General features: G+C 56.3%; 11 protein-coding genes and 1 non-coding gene across 12 annotated transcripts; 4 read left to right on the top strand and 8 right to left on the bottom strand.

Moving 5' to 3' along the window:
- Window positions 1-731: 731 nt before the first annotated feature.
- Window positions 732-940, top strand: N657DRAFT_651057 (uncharacterized protein; the record flags this gene model as incomplete). Its single annotated transcript, XM_062794082.1, has 1 exon — window positions 732-940. A coding segment is annotated over one exon (209 nt), but the record flags the coding sequence as incomplete, so codon positions are not given.
- Window positions 941-1,072: 132 nt separating this feature from the next.
- Window positions 1,073-2,633, bottom strand: N657DRAFT_368183 (uncharacterized protein). Its single transcript, XM_062787019.1, has 3 exons — window positions 2,072-2,633; window positions 1,327-2,007; window positions 1,073-1,239 (listed from the first exon to the last, which is right to left on the bottom strand). Exons 1-2 carry the CDS (start codon window positions 2,456-2,458, stop codon window positions 1,492-1,494), a joined length of 903 nt encoding a protein of 300 aa, XP_062642462.1. The 5' UTR covers window positions 2,459-2,633; the 3' UTR covers window positions 1,073-1,239; window positions 1,327-1,491.
- Window positions 2,634-2,798: 165 nt separating this feature from the next.
- On the bottom strand, window positions 2,799-3,594 carry N657DRAFT_583260 (carbohydrate esterase family 5 protein; the record flags this gene model as incomplete). Its single annotated transcript, XM_062789662.1, has 3 exons — window positions 2,799-2,969; window positions 3,028-3,362; window positions 3,396-3,594. 3 exons carry the CDS (start codon window positions 3,592-3,594, stop codon window positions 2,799-2,801), a joined length of 705 nt encoding a protein of 234 aa, XP_062642461.1.
- Window positions 3,595-4,046: 452 nt separating this feature from the next.
- On the bottom strand, window positions 4,047-4,678 carry N657DRAFT_651053 (uncharacterized protein). Its single transcript, XM_062794081.1, has 2 exons — window positions 4,583-4,678; window positions 4,047-4,525 (listed from the first exon to the last, which is right to left on the bottom strand). Exon 2 carries the CDS (start codon window positions 4,408-4,410, stop codon window positions 4,180-4,182), a length of 231 nt encoding a protein of 76 aa, XP_062642460.1. The 5' UTR covers window positions 4,411-4,525; window positions 4,583-4,678; the 3' UTR covers window positions 4,047-4,179.
- N657DRAFT_667101 (GMC oxidoreductase) lies at window positions 4,608-7,054 on the bottom strand. The gene is made up of 4 exons (XM_062795370.1): window positions 6,805-7,054; window positions 5,261-6,766; window positions 5,031-5,194; window positions 4,608-4,956 (listed from the first exon to the last, which is right to left on the bottom strand). Exons 1-4 carry the CDS (start codon window positions 6,854-6,856, stop codon window positions 4,912-4,914), a joined length of 1,767 nt encoding a protein of 588 aa, XP_062642459.1. The 5' UTR covers window positions 6,857-7,054; the 3' UTR covers window positions 4,608-4,911.
- A 738-nt stretch (window positions 7,055-7,792) lies between these two features.
- On the top strand, window positions 7,793-9,745 carry N657DRAFT_628164 (catalase-domain-containing protein). The gene is made up of 5 exons (XM_062790838.1): window positions 7,793-7,953; window positions 8,011-8,891; window positions 8,951-9,035; window positions 9,112-9,555; window positions 9,618-9,745. Exons 1-5 carry the CDS (start codon window positions 7,908-7,910, stop codon window positions 9,692-9,694), a joined length of 1,533 nt encoding a protein of 510 aa, XP_062642458.1. The 5' UTR covers window positions 7,793-7,907; the 3' UTR covers window positions 9,695-9,745.
- Window positions 9,746-9,942: 197 nt separating this feature from the next.
- Window positions 9,943-10,795, bottom strand: N657DRAFT_675412 (glycoside hydrolase family 11 protein). Its single transcript, XM_062795817.1, has 2 exons — window positions 10,438-10,795; window positions 9,943-10,371 (listed from the first exon to the last, which is right to left on the bottom strand). Exons 1-2 carry the CDS (start codon window positions 10,683-10,685, stop codon window positions 9,954-9,956), a joined length of 666 nt encoding a protein of 221 aa, XP_062642457.1. The 5' UTR covers window positions 10,686-10,795; the 3' UTR covers window positions 9,943-9,953.
- A 1,033-nt stretch (window positions 10,796-11,828) lies between these two features.
- Window positions 11,829-11,920, bottom strand: N657DRAFT_t163. The gene has a single exon. It is a non-coding gene; the product is annotated as a tRNA-Glu (tRNA).
- Window positions 11,921-12,110: 190 nt separating this feature from the next.
- N657DRAFT_651048 (uncharacterized protein) lies at window positions 12,111-12,890 on the top strand. The gene has a single exon (XM_062794080.1). It carries the CDS (start codon window positions 12,233-12,235, stop codon window positions 12,671-12,673), a length of 441 nt encoding a protein of 146 aa, XP_062642456.1. The 5' UTR covers window positions 12,111-12,232; the 3' UTR covers window positions 12,674-12,890.
- A 307-nt stretch (window positions 12,891-13,197) lies between these two features.
- On the top strand, window positions 13,198-15,135 carry N657DRAFT_628155 (uncharacterized protein). Its single transcript, XM_062790837.1, has 2 exons — window positions 13,198-13,906; window positions 13,960-15,135. Exons 1-2 carry the CDS (start codon window positions 13,554-13,556, stop codon window positions 14,696-14,698), a joined length of 1,092 nt encoding a protein of 363 aa, XP_062642455.1. The 5' UTR covers window positions 13,198-13,553; the 3' UTR covers window positions 14,699-15,135.
- N657DRAFT_368029 (uncharacterized protein) lies at window positions 14,811-15,362 on the bottom strand. The gene is made up of 2 exons (XM_062787018.1): window positions 15,229-15,362; window positions 14,811-15,154 (listed from the first exon to the last, which is right to left on the bottom strand). Exons 1-2 carry the CDS (start codon window positions 15,238-15,240, stop codon window positions 14,924-14,926), a joined length of 243 nt encoding a protein of 80 aa, XP_062642454.1. The 5' UTR covers window positions 15,241-15,362; the 3' UTR covers window positions 14,811-14,923.
- A 501-nt stretch (window positions 15,363-15,863) lies between these two features.
- Window positions 15,864-16,606, bottom strand: N657DRAFT_367993 (uncharacterized protein). The gene is made up of 2 exons (XM_062787017.1): window positions 16,560-16,606; window positions 15,864-16,533 (listed from the first exon to the last, which is right to left on the bottom strand). Exon 2 carries the CDS (start codon window positions 16,498-16,500, stop codon window positions 16,135-16,137), a length of 366 nt encoding a protein of 121 aa, XP_062642453.1. The 5' UTR covers window positions 16,501-16,533; window positions 16,560-16,606; the 3' UTR covers window positions 15,864-16,134.
- Between the last annotated feature and the right edge of the window lie 627 nt (window positions 16,607-17,233).

The following is a 17,233-nucleotide window of genomic DNA, read 5'->3' as shown; positions in this document are numbered from 1 at the left end:
CCTTTCTCACTTTCTTCCACTCTGGATGTATCAACCGTGCAGAACAGGGTATCTGTTGGAAAGCCAACAGCCACGAATGTGCCGTACCGTAGTAATTGGGTATCAAAAGGATGGGCAACCACTCAATTGATGATGATGTACCTGTCTGTGTTCTTTTTAGAAGTTCCCTCCTGTTCCTGATCCTGAGAATCCTGGTGCCAAGCCATTGGTCACCCCTGAACTGCCCTCTCTGACCACCTGCCAAATCCAACAGTATCCGTGAAGGTCGTCGGCGTTGTGTTCGACAGGGTGATGGTTCGCAGTCCACTCGGTTGGCTTGCTGGAACCTCCGCGTATGACGCCCTTGGGCTCGTTTGAGTTGTATGAGGAGGGGCTGCGTTGCGTACGAGGGCGTCTATCTGGTCTCGGGCTTGTTTCAGCTCCTCAGAGAGCTGCTGAATCGCGTCTTGCTGTTTGTAGACCACGTCGCGGGCTTGTTTCAGCTCTTCGCAGAGCTGCTGAATCGCGTCTTGTTGTTTGCTGACCACGTCGCGCAGTTCGCAGATTGTGTTCAGTTGTTCGGCGATTATCTCGCGCGTCTCGTTTTGTTGCTCGTTGATTGCTTCTAGGATCGTTTGGAGCGCTGTTTTCCCGCTTCCGCCTGGCCGTTGGCTCCGCTTCCGCCTCCCAGTACGCGTGTTCCTCTCGATGCGGTGCTTCGTGTAGCATGGATTGCGGTTCTTCTTGACGTAATGGCCGCATCCTCCAGCGATTGCATCGCTTCACGGACTTTCGCACTCGGTTTCGGGGCGCGGCTCGGTCGTTTCGGTGAGGGTGGGCGGTCGGCCACCTCGATCACTGCTTCGGGTTGCGCCGCCGCCGCCATCTCGCGATCCCTTGGCAGGGCGGCTCAGCTTCCGAAAAAACCGATTTTCTGTTGGATTGAGCAGACAAGTAACGCGGTCCCAGGCTTCAGAATCCCCTTACTTCGAAGAAGATAGGGCAGCTCCCTCAAAGCTAGGTATCCGTCCGCCTCGCGTATGCGAGCAAGGAAGGTCTGCGCACGTAAAGTCTAGTCACGTGGCCTTCTACTTCGCCATTTCTTTCTGCGGCCACGCGCGTTTTGTATTGGGTTTTCCACGAGAATCGAAGGCCCACCAAGGCAAATGACCTGCAAGCACGGAGCCGAATTTGGCGGGGAAAATGGAGGACCCACCGGTTTTCGGCGGACCGAAAACCGGGTTTTTGGTACGCTCGGACCTGTGATACCAACCGTTACTTGGGGGTTCTTGGCATTGCTGCGCAGGGCCACCTGCACGAAAGAAACACGGTAAAAGAGGCACATACGACCGTTGAATGGGCGTCACGGTTCTTCGGCCGCGTGAACAAGGGCATGTCATCTGCCGGAGTCTGCTCAAGCAAGTATCGTAAGACCACGGTATCACCATGGAATCAGGTGGACAAAGAACGCGACACAAAAAAAGCGTACAATCTCCATATCCTACCAGCAACTCAGACCGGGTCGTCGTGGTACACCGGCCCCTCGGTGTCATAATGGGGCGGATCCTCAGGACCGATGGGCCGGCCAACTCGTACCCTCGCCCTCTCTTCCATCTTGGCCACCCACATGGCCGCCCCAGCAGTCGTGGTCAACAGGAAAAAGAAACTCAGGACGGGGACAAGCTCCAGGATCATGGCAACCGTGCCAAACCAGAGATACTCCCAGCGCCTAATCTTCAGCTCCGTCTTCTTATCCTTCTTGTTCAAGCCCCTCAGCACGAACCATCTATGGTGGGACAGTTTGCCGAGACGCAACCCGGTGATCATGATGAAAATGGGTGGGCCGATGTAGGGCATGAGGTTGAGCGGCAGGAAGACAATCAGCTCCACGATTTGTATGATGCTCCAAGGCTGGTACTCGGCGCGGCTTGTCGGCTTGCCGAGCATGCGGACGGAATTCGTGGCTTCAAGGAAGAGGACGCGCTGCGGGGCGATGAGGTCGACGAGGCCATAGTTGATAAGGGTTGCCTGCCAGGAAGTGAATCAGTAATGCTGTGATGGGTTTAGGGGCGCAGCATGTGGTTTAGCCTACGTCGAAAACGTCGACCCGGGATTCGTCCACAAAGAAGCCCTCAAAGAGTCCCTGTATGATCACCAGGCCCTCGCCGAGCACCAGGACGGTCGTCGCAAAAGCGGCGCCTGCGCTGCCGTGGAAGATAAGAAGAAACAGAAACTGCGGCAAAAAGGCAAAGGTGAAGAGTATCAAGTAGACTACGAAGGAGATAACGGATAGCGGAAGGAGGCGGCCAACGAAAAGCGGATAGAACTCGGGATGGGATGCGAAATACCAGATGCCCCGGATCGGATACGAAGCAGCTGTCAGCGCGCGACTCGTTGATTCGATGAAGTGATGAAATGGGCGAAGAATTACTGCGAAGCGGGACGAGCCGCGGCCCGACGTGGCTTGCGAGGGAGGCATCGTCGTTGCGTTGGGTGGTGTCGCGCTGCAGTTCGCGGCAGGCTGAAGGTGGAGTTGGAGAAGATGGGCCCGCTGGAATCAACTGCGTCATCGGGGGAGGCCTGGCGCCAAGGATAGGGTTGAGCAGTGGCCTGACTTTCAAATATCGATTTCTGACCCGACCTCAGCTTCTCATCATCCCCTGGGCAACATTTTATGGGCGTCGTTGGCAACGAATCCAATATATTTGTTGAGAACCAAGTCATTGACGTTGCTATATACTTAAGCTATATACAGAAACCACAGCCGCCCCTCGCACCCCGGCCCACTCTCAACCCTCAAAGTCTTCTTGTTGCCTCTCTCAAGCGTTGTTAATCTTCTGGATGAGGAACCGGGGAGCCTCTCCGGAGGCGGCCGGCCCGTAGCCAAAGTGGGCGTATGTGACGGTGAGCGTGCCGTCGCAGACCAGATCGCCCGTGTTGCAGAAGACCTTGACCTTGTCGGCGGGGAAGTTGGGGATCTTGCCGCCATTCTACGCCATCAATGTCAGCTTGCATCCTCGATAGAGTGCTGGCTCCGGCCAGAAATACCTGTTTATTCCGAGTATATCCAAACAGGACGACACCCTTGATCTGGTTCTGGATGGTGGACGACAGCCCGCTGATGGCGGCGGCCATGACGGCCGTGCCCTGGCTGTAGCCGCCGGCGACGACGGCCGCGTTGGGGCACTTTGTGTTGGCCATGGTGAACATCCTCTTGGCCTCGTCGATGGCGGCCTGCGTCGTGCCCTGCGGGAGCGCGTTGTCCGCCAGGCCCGCCGTGTATGGCCCGCCCACACCCTGTACCCACAGGTTCCTGGGATACTCGTCCGAGAGCTCACGAGCTACCGCGGGGCCGGTGCTCGAGCCCTGTTGGGAAACGTCAGCTATTTGCGGGTTCAGCTAGGCAATATGAGGACGTACCATGTTGCCGCTCTCGGTCGAGGCGCGGGCAAAGATGAATATGACCTTGGGGCATGCCGACGAGCTACCGCTCGTAAGCTCGTTGCGGGTACTGCTGGAGGTCCACTGGCGGGCGAAGATCTCTCCCTCGGTTTCCGGGGCAGTGGGAAGAGCAGCGGCAAAGCCGGCGGCAGCGAGGATCTGGACGAACTTCATGGTTGCGTTTGGGACAGCGTGTCAAAGGAGGGACCGTATGTCAAAAGGAGCGACTGGCAGTTGATGGGCTGAGTGAGCAGGAACAATCGGAAAGAAGACCTGATGGACAACAAGCTCTTGACCAAAGCCAGAGGTCTTGATGGGCGGTATTTATGCCCCAGCTTCGACTCCGACTCTTCACAGCTCGTGATGGTCTCGCCTTCCTGCCCGGCCTGCATGGCATCTCGAAGCGTCCGGATCTGCGCTAGCCCTTCGGGCCCCAATGTCGCTTTACCAAGGCCGCCTTAGCAGAACGTGACCGCAAGCCCCTGGCTTCTCCATGTTGTTGTTTCGATCGCCGGTGATCAGAACGCCTTTCCGTCCTGGGTTTGGACTCTCCGGTATTAGTTCCCGACTCGGCAGGTCTTGCAGGCTGGTCTGGAGAATCCATGCAGCCAGTGTTCCGACGGCCATGAGGATCTGCCCTGCCAAGCCAACCGTGCTTTGGCTGCGCCGGGACAGCCGATAGGGTGATCGCCCACCACCGGCAGTCGTTTGCTGAATGCCAGACTCCACTAACTACTCCACCGCTTGGTGAAACACGACTCAGTCACACGAGCCCCCGACGCGATACCGAAAACAGCGCTGCTTGCGACCAACGACAACAACGCCGAGGTTCACACAGCAAGCCAAGAACCCACGAGCATCACCAACCTCAGCCTCGGCACGCTTGTTGGGGGAAGATGTGGTGATGGTCGAAAAGGTCCTTGATCGAGAAACTTCACTTAACAAGAAACAGGTTTGAACCCAAAACCGAGAAAAGGGCGCACCCACCATCTCCCTCAACCCCTATCAGAGAACGGAAAGGCTTCATCCCACATGCACCGCACCTGTTTCCTGAACATGCTTCAAGGTTTCACCTTCGCAAGCCTTCCTCGCTATCCACGTCATCCTGTATAACCAATGGCTTCTACCTGGAGCATCATAGTGTGCTGATCATTACCCTGACAGGAAGAATCACAGGATCGGATCCTGCAGATGCTGTCCAAGACCCCAAATCCTTTCGGCCGCTATCTGGACCGGTCACTCGGTCTCAATAGTGCTTCGGTATTGTTGCTTTTTCTGACATCCATATTCGTCAAGGTACCCTCAATATCAACGGGGCGAGACTTGAAGGTAGGAGTCCATAACGTCTAACGGAATAAGGAGATGCTATGCCAGGACTAAATACATGTCCATAGGACCAACGATGGATGCAACAAGATGGCGATACAAACATCCTCGGGAGAGCTACTTGAAACCTTGAAACCACCGGCCCTGCAACCATGCCCGAGCCAATCAGGCATACAATTCCGGATACGTTGCCTTGATCATGTCGGCGCCCTGGTCACGGCTGTTAGCCTCGACACTGATACTGCAGTTGTGGGAAAGGGGGGGTAATGGGGAGGAGTTCTCACTTTCTCACCGATCATGTACACCGAGTTCTGGATGCGGCAATCCGGGATGACAGGAATCACCGAGGCATCGATGACGCGCAGCTTCTCGACGCCATAGACGCGCAGCTTGCTGTCCACCGCGCCCTGATTGATGTCCTTGCCCATGCGCAAGCTACCGCACGGGTCTATTCACGACGCCCAAATGTCAGCCGCTGGTAAAACATGCCTCCAAATCCAAAGGATAAACTTACGGAACCCAGTCTGTGACCGCTCCAAAATCATCTTGTTCATCGCCTCATCCGAGTGGCGCGGCATAGGCCAGGGGTAGTCCTCCCCAATAATCTCTCTCATCCCCTCGCCCGTCATGAGCAAGTCATCCACCCAGCGGACACCCTCGCGCATAGCGACAATATCCAGGTCGTCCGCAAAGAAATTGAGATTCACCTTGGGCTGCTCCAGCGGATCCGCCGAGTTAAGCGTAACTGTGCCCGTCTTGGACAGCGGCCGCAGCAGGTCGACAATAACCGTCAGGTACTCCCCCCGCGCCGGCGCCGGGATATGCCACTGGAACGCGTCCGAGAACATGGGTACAAAGTCAATCTCGAAATGCGGCTGGCCGGCCGGGCCGAAGGGGTCGAGCCCGCCGTTGGCCGCCTTGGCCACGACGTACTCGGGGATCTTGTTCAGGCGGTCGTCGATGCGCGGCAGGCCGACCAATTCGAGCAGGCCGCTTGTCAGGGGCCCCTTGTTCTTCCAGCGGTAGGCCGACGTGGCGGCGTCCTTTTCGAGGCCCGCGCGCAGGAGGTGGTTGTCGAGCCCGTGACCGTCCTTGATGCGAAAGACGTGCGGGAGGATCGGGTGGTCGAGGAGGTTCTGGCCGACGTGGGGGGAGTCGACGACGGCGGTGATGCCGTACTGGGTGAGGGCGGATTTGGGGCCGATGCCGGAGAGCATGAGCAGCTTGGGGGACTCGAAGACGCCGCTTGAGACGATGACTTCGTGCTTGGCGGTGAAGGAGTAATCGTTGCCGTCGGGTCCGATGACTTCCACGCCGATGGCTTTGCCGTTCTCGATGACGAGGCGCTTGGAGTTGGTCTTGGACATGACCGCGACGTTGGGCTTGCCGACCAGATACATCCACGACGAGGACCGCTTGCCGTTGTAGATGCTGTTGAGGCACTTCCACAGACCGCGCATCGTGCCGTTGTGCACGTCGTCCGTCAGCTGCTCGCCCTTGCTCAGCCAGGCGCTGGTCAGCGCGTTACGGAAGCCGGCCACCTCGGGGATCAGGTCCGAGTGGGAGATTGGGAGGGGTCCGTCCTGGCCGATGTACTTGAGCTCGGGGGAGAAGAGCTTATGGTCGTCGTGGTAGGTAGCCGGCTTGTACAGGTACTCGCGGCACTTCTCCCACGTCCACTCGTCGCCGCCGAACTCGGCCCAGTCGTCAAACGTGGCGGCGCTACCGGGAATCCAGGTATAGTAGTTGAGGCAGCTGCTTCCACCGAGCGTCTTGCCGCGCGTGTTCGGCTTCTCGATGCGGGTGTATTCCGGGCGGTCGATCATGGTCGTCTTGTAAGCCCAGTCATACTTGCTGTCGCGCAGCTCAAAGGCGCGAGCAGGCGTCGTGATGGCGTCGACGTCGCCGGGGTTGCTGATGCCGGCTTCAATGACCAGGATTTTGACGTTGGGGTTTTCGGCGAGGCGGCCAGCTACGACACAGCCAGCAGTACCACCTAAGTAAGTAGTGTAAGGTAAGTCTATGATGGGAACGAGGTTGGCAAGAAGGTCTACGAACCGCCCACGACAATGAAGTCGAACTCGGTTGTGTTCTCGACTGCGGTGGCCATGGTTGAAATAGCTCTTGCTGACTGTGGTGGGCGAAATTGGGCGATTTTGCGCTTTTAGGTAAGGCTGTAGGTGCTTGAAGTGTAAGGAACTGATTTCCTATAGGTGATGAGCTGGAATTAAGGCTTTCTGAAGAGGTTGAAGAACTGCTAGAGAGGCTGCCTCTGCTGACGACGTTGAGGTTACTGCAAGTACTGCTGATCGTGAATGTTGAGACTGCTGAGGATGAAAATCTCCGGACAGGATGCATTGTGTCCTTATATCTTGAGACGGCATCTCGAAGACGTGTTCTGGTTATTGTCGATCCCAGACATAGCATCTCGAACAACTGGTCCGGACAGCGTCGATGACGTCGGCGTCTCAGTGAGCACGCTCCCATGCCTCAGCAAAAATGCTTGGGAGTACCACGGGCAATACATCTAAGCCCTGCTATTCAGCCCATCGATAGGGCCTAACTTACGTGGCTCAGGCATCGGGATTCTCCGACGACTGTGTTTTTCCCCGAAAACGAACCACTTGACAACGCTTGGCTTCTGTTTGCTGATTGAGGCCAGCACTCGCAGTGACGATAACTTGAACGATTGAGGCTCTTGCTGAGTTGAGTGCCCCTGTCGATTGGTTGTGAAGTAGTACCGGAGTTGTTCGGGGTCCCGCCTTGGTGTTACTCACAAGGGAGGATGAGTAAGTGTCACACGCAAATGGATACAGCTCAGAAAATGCCGAGGGTCCCCCAGCAATCTTTACGGTATTTCAGGATGGTAGGGGGATGTTCAGCGTCTAGGAAGAGCATAAGGTAAGGGACAGGTAGTTCAAGACATAGCGGACTTCAGGTTCACAGACGCCTGAACTATTGACAATGATTATTGCATTCATTATTTGAATGGTAGCACTGCACTTAAAGACCTCAACCTCATAACGTCGTCGAACTTCCGACAGCTCAATAAGCCTGGAAACGCCAACCGTACATTATTTTGTCGGCTTTCCTCAAGTCGTATCGACGCTCAACAGCTACACCAGATTTCGGCTTCAGAGCTCAGGTACCCCAGCACGGCAATGGGTTCAGTCGAGAAGAACGCTCCGCTCTATACTTCAGCCGAAGGTGCGGCTTGCCATCCTTTCAAGCTTTCAAATGTTCTACTGATTGAGACCTGAACAGGATGTCCCTATGCGGACGCGACCACGGCGCAGCGCTTCAGTGATGGCTCGCCCGTCAAGGGATTGATGCTCCTGCAGGACACACAGCTTATTGAGACACTGGCGCACTTCAGCCGCGAGCGCATTCCTGAACGAGTTGTCCATGCCCGCGCAGTCGGAGCCTGGGGCGAGTTTGAAGTAACGCATGACATCTCCCATCTGACTTCTGCCAGGTTTCTCACGGGCATCGGCAAGAAGAGCAAGACACTGTGTCGCATCTCCACCGTCGGCCCGGGAGCCGGCAGCGCCGATACCATCCGAGCTGTTAGGGGCTGGGCCCTCAAGATCTTCACTGAGGAGGGCAACCAGGACTTTGTCTTCAACAGCATCCCCGTCTTCTTCGTCCGCGATCCCATCAAGTTCCCCTCGCTCAACCGCTCGCACAAGCGCCATCCTGCCACCAACCTCAACGACGCTACAACGTTGTGGGACTTCCACGTCCACAACCAGGAGGGCATCCACGCGCTAATGCTGCTGTTCAGCGAGCGCGGCACTCCCAAGACCGCCCGCCACACAAACGGCTACAGCGGACACACGTACAAGCTTACCAAGCCCGACGGCACCTTCCACTACGCCAAGTTCCACTTCAAGTCCAACCAGGGCAACGAGACGCTGACCAACGACGAGGCAGTCCGTTTGGCGGGCGAAGATCCGGACAACCACACAGCCGATTTGTACAACGCCATCGAAGCAGGCAACTTTCCGTCCTGGACGTTGTACATCCAGGTCATGACGCCGGAGCAGGCCGAGACGTACCGCTGGAACGTCTTTGACATGACCAAGGTGTGGCCGCACGCCGACTTTCCGCTTCAGCCGGTGGGCAAGCTCACGTTTAACAAGAATGTAATTGACAAACACCTCCGTTTTGATTCTGCCTTCTGCTAACCTTAGGTTTATCCCAGCCGAACAACTATTTCGCCGACGTCGAGCAAGCCGCCTTTTCCCCGTCTACTATGGTCCCCGGCCTAGCCCCCTCCGCAGACCCAAGTACGCCGCCCCCTTACACGTTAAAGTAATCCCTTCTAACCTCCCCCATCCACCACTAACCCCCGTTCCACCCCAGTCCTCCAGGCCCGCATGTTCGCCTACCCCGACGCAGCACGCTACCGCCTAGGCGTCAATTACCAACAGCTGCCATGCAACCGCGCCTTAGCGCCCGTCTACTGCCCCTACCAGCGCGACGGCCTCGCCACCGTTAACGGCAACTACGGCGGCGACCCCAACTATGTCCGGTCCGGACTGAAACCTGTCATCTCCTTCACAGTTCCGAGCAGCTCTAGCAGTGGAAACCATTTTGCGGCGCAGAATGCCAACTTGAAGCACAACGCCTGGGTCTTGGGCTCGGTGGATGACTACACGAGCGAGGTGACGGAGGAGGATTTTGCGCAGGCGAGGATGTTTTGGGAGAAGGTTCTGGGTCGGCAGGATGGGCTGCAGGAGAGGTTTGTTGGGAATGTGGCGGTGCATTTGAAGAGAGCGAAGCCTGTGGTTTGGGAGGACACGTTTGGTATGTTAAGTGTCGTTCTTCTGCTGCAATCATTTTCCTGACAAATTGCTGACGGCATGCAGATATGTTCACGCGCGTTGCCCCTGAGCTGGGCGAGGCCATTCGGAGGGCTGTTGTCCCCCAGGGCCAGAAGGCTTAAGTCGAGGGGTGTGGAAACGACTGTCAGGACTGGCCGACGGATGGCAGTTGTAAATGGACTTGTTTATCATTGATTTTGGTAAAACGGTGTCGTTCGGGCAGGATTTCATATAACATCTGTTTACACGCATTTTGCTCCTGACGGACACATAACAATGGGATGCATGTCTCAATTTAACCAAGGGCTAAGGTGATCCAATCCACCTTGGACTGCTTCATCCACCAGAACATGCCAGACACCAACCGCCACCCTCAACCGCCTACTGCAGCGTGATACTCGACGACCCGCTACTTCCCGGCCCGCCATTCGCGGTATACCCCTCGGTAGCCATGATGACATAGTCATGATTTCCCAATCTCATGCCCAGCTTGGCCCACTCGTCAAAGTGGCGCTTAGTGGTGACGGTGCCGCCGACACGCTGCTGTTTCCGCACCGACCAGTACTGCTGGAAGGTGCGGGTTCCCTCGATTGACGGCTTGTTGACGCGCGTGCTGGTGAAAACCTCGTAGTCACCCTCCTCAAACGTGAAGTTCCCCTTGGACGTCCACGGTTCGTTGGGCGCCAAGTCGGCGTGCGCCTCAATGATGTAGTACTCGATCAGGGGGTTGCGCGTCCAGCCGTAGACGGCGAGGTAGCCCGGCCCAGTGGCGTTGTAGGTGCCCGTGTACTTGATAGCTCTGTGACGGGCAGGGTGTTGGCTTCGTTAGTTTGGGCTAAGGCATTAAATATCTAGGAGAGCTCACCGGTTGCCTCCGTAGCTCCAGCCCTTGCCGCACACAAAGCCACCCTTGCTGTTCCAGTTGGCCGTGTACGAGCCGCCGGCGCCGTTATTGCAGCGAATATTGCTGCCGCCTTCAGACCAGTTTTGAAAGTAGTAACCTCCCTGGCGTGGCGAGAGCTCGCTTTCGGTCCTGGTCTGGGGTCCGGGAAGGGGACCGGCCAGGACGGTAGGGGCCACCAGACTGGCCGCAAGGTGAGACAATCTGACCATGGTGCTTAACTTATTTATCGACTCTTTGTGTTACACTAGACGGAGAACTAGTAGCAGAATACAGAGGGGGGGCATGGTCCCTTTATACGCTCTAGCGTAGGGCTACAGGCGAGGATCCGCGCGGCCCTGACGATCCGTCTATTCAAGATCCAATTCAAAACCAGAAATATAGGGCATCTCCCTGAAAGGCCTGATATGGCTATACATACAGGACATACCCTGTACCGTCTTGTGGTCGGCGCAAAGGACTCGGGATATTAGGGCGTCTGGTCCTGGATATCACGCTGCGCTGGCCATGGCATTCAGCCTGAATGTAGTCTGGTTATAGTACAGCGCTCCTTAAGACCGGCGTTAGGTATTGGAAGCTAGGTCCGTTATGCAGCAACACATGCCGATCTTTCAGTCAACCCATGCGGAACTCCTTTAAATACCCATGCAGTTGTAGTTGATCAATTCTCCAGTTGTGCGGAGTAATTCCGTTCACTGCCGGCATCACATATTCCGGGGAAGGTAGTAATACCGGACAGCTACATGCATATCCACGGCTAGGCGCGCCACTGACGTTGGACAGTCAATGGTGGTTGGACTAGGGGGGGCGCTCTAAGTCTCAAGTCGTGTTTCAGAGGTCATGAGCCATGAGTATATAAACGATACGCACACGGGAATCTACCCAGGCGCGTCATCAACTTTGGTATGGGATCCTTCGTGGGATGGACTCAGGTAATCGAGCTCTGCGGTATGAAGCCCCATGATACACATCGACATCCAGGTCTGGTACCTGTTCAGGTTATTGTTGGTTCATGGCCGTGGCCGGCCCTCCCACAGTGTGTTTCAACCGGGAGATCGAAAGGAGAACTAGGGTCTAAACATTGGACATTAGCCGGTTGGAGACAGCCGTGCAATCCCATCCAAAAGATCCGTCGTGGCCGGCCCCCATTCGAAGCATCATCACATCTACAAGCGCGCCAACCATATAAAGACCACGTAAAATGCCCAGGGTGACACACCGGGTGGATCAGCACCCAACCATCTAACCTCAGTATGGCTTCAACCTGCTCTTTGAGGGACTAGTGGAGGTAGCTTTGGGCAACGGTCGAGCACACCAAGGCAGTGCGGACGGCCCGGGAAGAAAAAGATAGGCGACTCGGATACCGGGAGTCGAACCCGGGGCTGTTGAGAGAGCAGTCACTCCTGAGAAGTGAGAGTCAACGATGTTACCGCTACACCATACCCGATTAACTCGTGTTTGGTTCCGATCTGTTGAAGTTGGCAAATCTAAGCAAACCTATCAAGCAGAATTTTTAGGCAGTGGAGCGAAGCTCAGGCCTCAGGGTTCACTCCGTTTCCCCAAGGCACGGCGCTTACCCTAACCCTTAAACCCACACAGCCATGAGTTTCTCGGCACGCCCTTCGTGTCACGGCCCTCGCCATGAATGAGGCAACGCGACCCCGCGCTCAGCTGGCTCACCTTGAAGTACAGTACCTTTCCAGCACTAACACGCATCTCCAGACCCCAAAACACCCCGCGTCAGAAACAGAGCATCACAATGGAAGTAACCTGTCAATGCGGCGCCGTGACCTTCACGACCCCAACCCCGAAACCGCTCGCGCTTTACCACTGCCACTGCACCGAATGCCGCAAGCAGACCGCGTCCGCCTACGGCTCGAGCGCCATCTTCCCGGCGGCCGGCCTCTTCCCGCTCTCGGCCAACCTCTCCTCCAAGCTCGGCGTGTGGACGCGCCCGACCGACTCGGGCGGCTCCATGGACTGCTACTTTTGCAGGGAATGCGGGGTTAGGGTGATGCACCGCATCAAGGGGCCGGATGGCGTCGAGAGGGATACCGTCAGCATCAAGGGCGGGTTGCTTGGAGGGTTAGATTGGAAGGGGGCGCCGCATATTTACACGCGGAGTGCGGTTGTTGAGTTGCCTGAGGGCGTGGACACGTGGGAGGGGGCGCCGGAGGGCATGGTTGGGAGGAGGCAGTGATGGAGGAGGCAGTGATGGAGGAGCTGGGAGGTGAGATTCAACCTGTTGGGAATCATCTGGATCAGTAATCAGCCGAGGTTATGATGGGCATCAGACGATTGGTATATTCCATAATGCCAGGGAATCAAAAGAGCTGCCAAGCCTTGACTCTCGTTCGGTTTGGAGATCAGTGTCGCCGGTTCTGTGAACACTCAACCTCCCAGTCAGCAGTCTTGGTCTTCCGAACCGTCGCATGGTGTCTGAATTAGCAATTGGTCCTATTATGGCTGGATCAGACAACGAGATTGAGGCATTGTCAAGTTACCTTAGGAGGTAGTCGGGGATAAGCGATGACGAGTCGCACGCTGGACTGGCTGCCTGGTACTCGCATTTAGTGCAAACCATGAAGGCTGACGTGAGTTTCTGACCGCAGACGGGAAGCCCGCGCAGTCTCCGAGACACCCCGGACGCCAAGCAGGTGTGAATCGCCGCCGGAGATATGGCCTGACCGCAGGAAATCCCGTTCGACAACTTACTGCATTGGCCGGGAAGAACACCACCTTTGTTGTGTTGATTGGTCGGTGGGAGTTCCTAACCATGTTTGCCGCGTTTATCCCCTATTTTTGCACTGAAACCCCACAACCCGCTCCGTCCAAGACTCCGCAAAGTGAGCCCCATCCGGTGTCAGCCCAATCGAGGGCGTCATCCGGCCGTTCCGAACCGGAGTTACCACACCCCCCGGCCATGATGTTTGCAGGGAGCTGCGTCGCTGCGGAGTCGTGAGATGACCTAGATAAACCTTGATAGCCCAGATCATACTCAGTCATCCAACCACATAACCATCTTGCCTGTTTCCAACCCGAAGTCTTTGAGCTTAGCAGAGACGCACGAGTTTGCCACCATGGGTGCAGTTGCCCTTCCCAAAGCTGCCCGGCCCCTCAACAATGACGTCCTCCTGATCGCGGCGCCAGCTGTAATCCCGCGAGACGAGAAGTGGATGGCCAAACTTGAATCCCTTCACCCCGGACTCAAAGTGCGATGGGTCGGTCAGTCAGGCGGCTACCCGCCGGAACCGCTGCCAGAGGAGCTCTCCAAAGAAGTGACCCTTCTCTGCCCCCTATGGGACTACCCAGCCGAGCAACTTCCCAATGTGCGCTTCGTGCAGCTGCTCTCGGCCGGAGCGAACCTATGGGTTAAAAACGACCTCTACAAAAACCGCGACATCATCTTTTGCACCACCAACGGCGCCCATGCGTAAGTTGACTTGCCACCCATGGATGGTGAACCGGACTGACCTGAGCTCACAGCCCGCAGATCGCGGAGTGGGTAATCGGCACCTGGCTGATGCACAGCCACCACTTTCTGGACTACGCAGCGCAGCAAAAGAAGGCACAGATAGCCCGTCTCAACAACCTCGGCGTGTACGACTCGCCTGGCCTGCGTATGGGAGTCCTCGGCTACGGGGCGATCGGACGGCACTGCGCCAAGCTGGGTCAAGCCCTGGGCATGGAGGTCTACGCGTACACACGCAGTGAAAAGCCAACCCCGGAATCCCGCAAGGACGACAGCTACTGCGTTCCGGGCACAGGCGACCCGGACGGTATCATCCCGACGAAATGGTTCCACGGGTCGTCGAGGGAGGCCGTCAACAACTTTCTGGCTCAGGATCTTGACTTCCTTGTCTTGAGCTTGCCCCTGACGGAAGCGACCAAGCACATTCTCAGCCGGGAGCAGTTTGACATCCTGTCCAAAAAAAAGACATTCGTGTCCAACATTGCCCGCGGCGAGCACATTGACACAGGCGCGCTACTCGAGGCACTGCAGCAAGGGAAGATCAGGGGCGCGGCGCTTGACGTGACGGATCCCGAGCCGCTTCCGGACGGCCACCCGTTGTTTACCATGCCCAACGTCTTCATAACGCCTCACGTCAGCTGGGAGACGCCCTACTTGCTTCCCCGGCTGCAAGAGATCGTTGAGAGGAATCTGCACAGCCTGAGCAAGGGAGAGCCCTTGATTAACGTGATGAACCGGGAATACCATTACTAGGCGTCTAGTATCTTTCGAGATTCACCTAAGTTACTCTTAGGTCGACCCCGCTCATTATTTCTCAAGTCTTCCTTGGCTTTCTGGATTGCCTCATCGAGGTCGATGGCCCAGCAGACCGCCTTCTGTTGCTCAGTGTCCTTCTCATCGCTTCAAGATGTTCCTTGCCCGTGTTGGCAAATGCCACATGTACAACTCAGCCGCGCTCCGGCTGATCTTGACTAGCCACTAGTCTCGCTCTCGACAACTGGCATCAGAAGCCGCGAACAAGGACTCGATACTTGGGCGGTTTGGATCACTGTGGCCCCGGGGTTCCTCAAGGAGGGACGATAGCACCGCGACAACCTTCATGCAGAAGCTGTACCTGGGCTGTGATGGGGCGATGGCGTCGCTGAGGACGAGGACACGGCCGGAGTAGAAGCTGGGGAGCGACCGGCTGGCGAGATCGAAGAGGCACCACTGATGTCAAGAGATTAAGGGATTAGTTGTCGTGATCTTTCAGGCTAGGTTTTTGGAAGCTAGAATAGACTCACCCCATCCATCATGTCCTTTGTCAGCCGTAGCAGGTTCTGCACTGTCTCGCTAAACTCTATCTTTCAAGTCTCCTAGGGCATCCTCCACCGTGGGGAAGGAGGGAGAACCTCCTGGGGTTCCGGTTGCGCCACGACTCGGTCTAGTCCGTCACCAGGCCACGACTGGAGATGTCACGGGTAGTGACAGTGTGAGGTTCATGTGCGCAACTCCTGGTTCGACTGGACAGTTCGAACCACGGTCCCTCTTTTGAGGGTGTTACGCAGTGGTCAGTTGCGCCCACCCGTGACAGGAGGTTGAGGAGCTGACCAGGCCCCGGTCTCCGAGATCCGACAGACATAGTGAGGATTCCTCTGCCATGATCCATCTGCTCAGGTCAGCAACTGTCTCGTATTGGCCTCCCAAGCTGTGAAAGCAAAGGAGCTCAGCGGCGAGCAGTTTGGGCATCCGACTCTTGCTGAGTCGAGAGCATGTGTCAGTGAGTACTCACGCAAGGACTGTGCGGCAAAGTTCACGGTTGGAGTGGGATGCACACATACTTGTCAGGAAGCATTTGATGAAGCGGAAAATCTATGTATGAAAAGGCACTTCTACTTCGACGCTACATTCATTGAGTTGAGCTAGCATCGAGGCCGCCACCAGTACCGATCTCAGAGATCAAGGTGATCATCTGAAGGTATCATGACCTTCCATCTCAATAACATGAGCGCAGTGTTCATCCTCCAGGAGAAGCGGCTCCGGGTGAAAAGGCTCCACTTTGTAGACCAGCTTGACCGCCCCTTTCGGTCCTGTAACGACGTGTCCATAGTCATATCGGGACACTGAGCTCTTTGCGTAAGACCTCCTCAATACAATCGAGGAACCACTCACCAAGGCCCTGTCCCGTATATGCCGCCCTGTATTATTCCTTAGGGAATTCCAGGTCTGTACTGGGTTTGGCCTTGAAGTTGAGAGAAGTCCGTTGTCCGTGCCTTGCAGAATTCCAAGCTCCGGTCGAACAGTTTGCCGGAGCATCCCGTTTGATGCTGGCAGTTCTCCTTTCGAGTCACCCACTCAGGGACGGTACAGTGAAGGAACCTAACGGTGCCGCTTGGCGAAATCTCGAGGAGGCCAATGGTTCGGCTTTGCAATCGACGCCTCATTGCGACCACCATCCACGGCTGCTTTGCATCCCACATACTCGAGAAGTCACGGTGAATCGTGCTCCCTTCGTCTTCATCTGCCAACAGGAACGTTGTGACGGGCACCACCCAAGGTCTGGTCAGCTCGCACATACAAGATCGATATTGCTACAACGAGATCAAGAGCTAGATGACAGGAGTGGGCGTGCAACCAGACCTTAAGTACTGGAGCAGAGGCCTATGCGTAACCATGACCATAGACGTATGATCAGACCCCATGACATATGCATGACTGCAAGCATATGACATAACCATGAGAACAGGAACGGGAATCCCGTGACAAACGTCACGGCCGAAGGGTTGAAGGTGCAGGGTCGTCGGCGCGACTCTAGCAGGAGCAGGAAGCATTTTGATGATTGCGGAAGGTACTTCGAGCTGATTTGTCGTCTGATAGCTTCGAAAAGGTTCTCCACATATTGGGGTAGCCCATTGAGCGTTGCGAACAGCTGGGCGAGACTGTCCCCCACGGTAAGCCGCTCGGCTAGAGCGCGGAGGACGACGGCTACCCAAAGGAAGACGCCGTCCGCCCTCGAGGCAATGCTTCGCAATGGACTTGCGGCAGTGCCCGGATCCCCGGGCTGTGGTTCAGGGAAGGCCAGCAGCCTCTCGAAGTGACCCATGACATAGCGATGTGTTATCTCAGGGCAGTTTTGGTGGGTGATCCACCGGATGACCCGCAGATGACGGCCTCGCCTCTGAAATAACACTTTTATCTTACAGGGCGGCCGCCAGGCCGCCCGAAAAAAAAATTCAAGAGACTGCGCAGAGCCAGGTTACCCCTAAAAAGTCGAAAAAAGTAGGTAGGAGCAGAGGTCCAGTCTGATCA

Source organism: Parathielavia appendiculata (genome assembly GCF_033297405.1).
Source record: "Parathielavia appendiculata strain CBS 731.68 unplaced genomic scaffold N657scaffold_40, whole genome shotgun sequence".
Taxonomy (NCBI): domain Eukaryota; kingdom Fungi; phylum Ascomycota; class Sordariomycetes; order Sordariales; family Chaetomiaceae; genus Parathielavia; species Parathielavia appendiculata.
This window is presented reverse-complemented; position numbering and strand designations above follow the sequence as displayed.

Coding starts and splice junctions, on each gene's coding strand:
- N657DRAFT_651048 (XM_062794080.1), top strand. CDS start 12,233: ATGGAAGTAACCTGTCAATGCGGCGCCGTGACCTTCACGACCCCAACC.
- N657DRAFT_675412 (XM_062795817.1), bottom strand. CDS start 10,685: ATGGTCAGATTGTCTCACCTTGCGGCCAGTCTGGTGGCCCCTACCGTC. Junction 10,372..10,437: donor TGGAGCTACGGAGGCAACCG/GTGAGCTCTCCT, acceptor TGCCCGTCACAG/AGCTATCAAGTACACGGGCA.
- N657DRAFT_667101 (XM_062795370.1), bottom strand. CDS start 6,856: ATGGCCACCGCAGTCGAGAACACAACCGAGTTCGACTTCATTGTCGTG. Junction 6,767..6,804: donor CGACTTCATTGTCGTGGGCG/GTTCGTAGACCT, acceptor TTCCCATCATAG/ACTTACCTTACACTACTTAC. Junction 5,195..5,260: donor GCGGTCACAGACTGGGTTCC/GTAAGTTTATCC, acceptor CGTCGTGAATAG/ACCCGTGCGGTAGCTTGCGC.
- N657DRAFT_651053 (XM_062794081.1), bottom strand. CDS start 4,410: ATGGTGGGTGCGCCCTTTTCTCGGTTTTGGGTTCAAACCTGTTTCTTG.
- N657DRAFT_628164 (XM_062790838.1), top strand. CDS start 7,908: ATGGGTTCAGTCGAGAAGAACGCTCCGCTCTATACTTCAGCCGAAG. Junction 7,954..8,010: donor GCTCTATACTTCAGCCGAAG/GTGCGGCTTGCC, acceptor AGACCTGAACAG/GATGTCCCTATGCGGACGCG. Junction 8,892..8,950: donor AGCTCACGTTTAACAAGAAT/GTAATTGACAAA, acceptor GGTTTATCCCAG/CCGAACAACTATTTCGCCGA.
- N657DRAFT_367993 (XM_062787017.1), bottom strand. CDS start 16,500: ATGTGCGAGCTGACCAGACCTTGGGTGGTGCCCGTCACAACGTTCCTG.
- N657DRAFT_368183 (XM_062787019.1), bottom strand. CDS start 2,458: ATGCCTCCCTCGCAAGCCACGTCGGGCCGCGGCTCGTCCCGCTTCGCA. Junction 2,008..2,071: donor CCCGGGTCGACGTTTTCGAC/GTAGGCTAAACC, acceptor ACTTCCTGGCAG/GCAACCCTTATCAACTATGG.
- N657DRAFT_628155 (XM_062790837.1), top strand. CDS start 13,554: ATGGGTGCAGTTGCCCTTCCCAAAGCTGCCCGGCCCCTCAACAATGAC. Junction 13,907..13,959: donor ACCACCAACGGCGCCCATGC/GTAAGTTGACTT, acceptor CTGAGCTCACAG/CCCGCAGATCGCGGAGTGGG.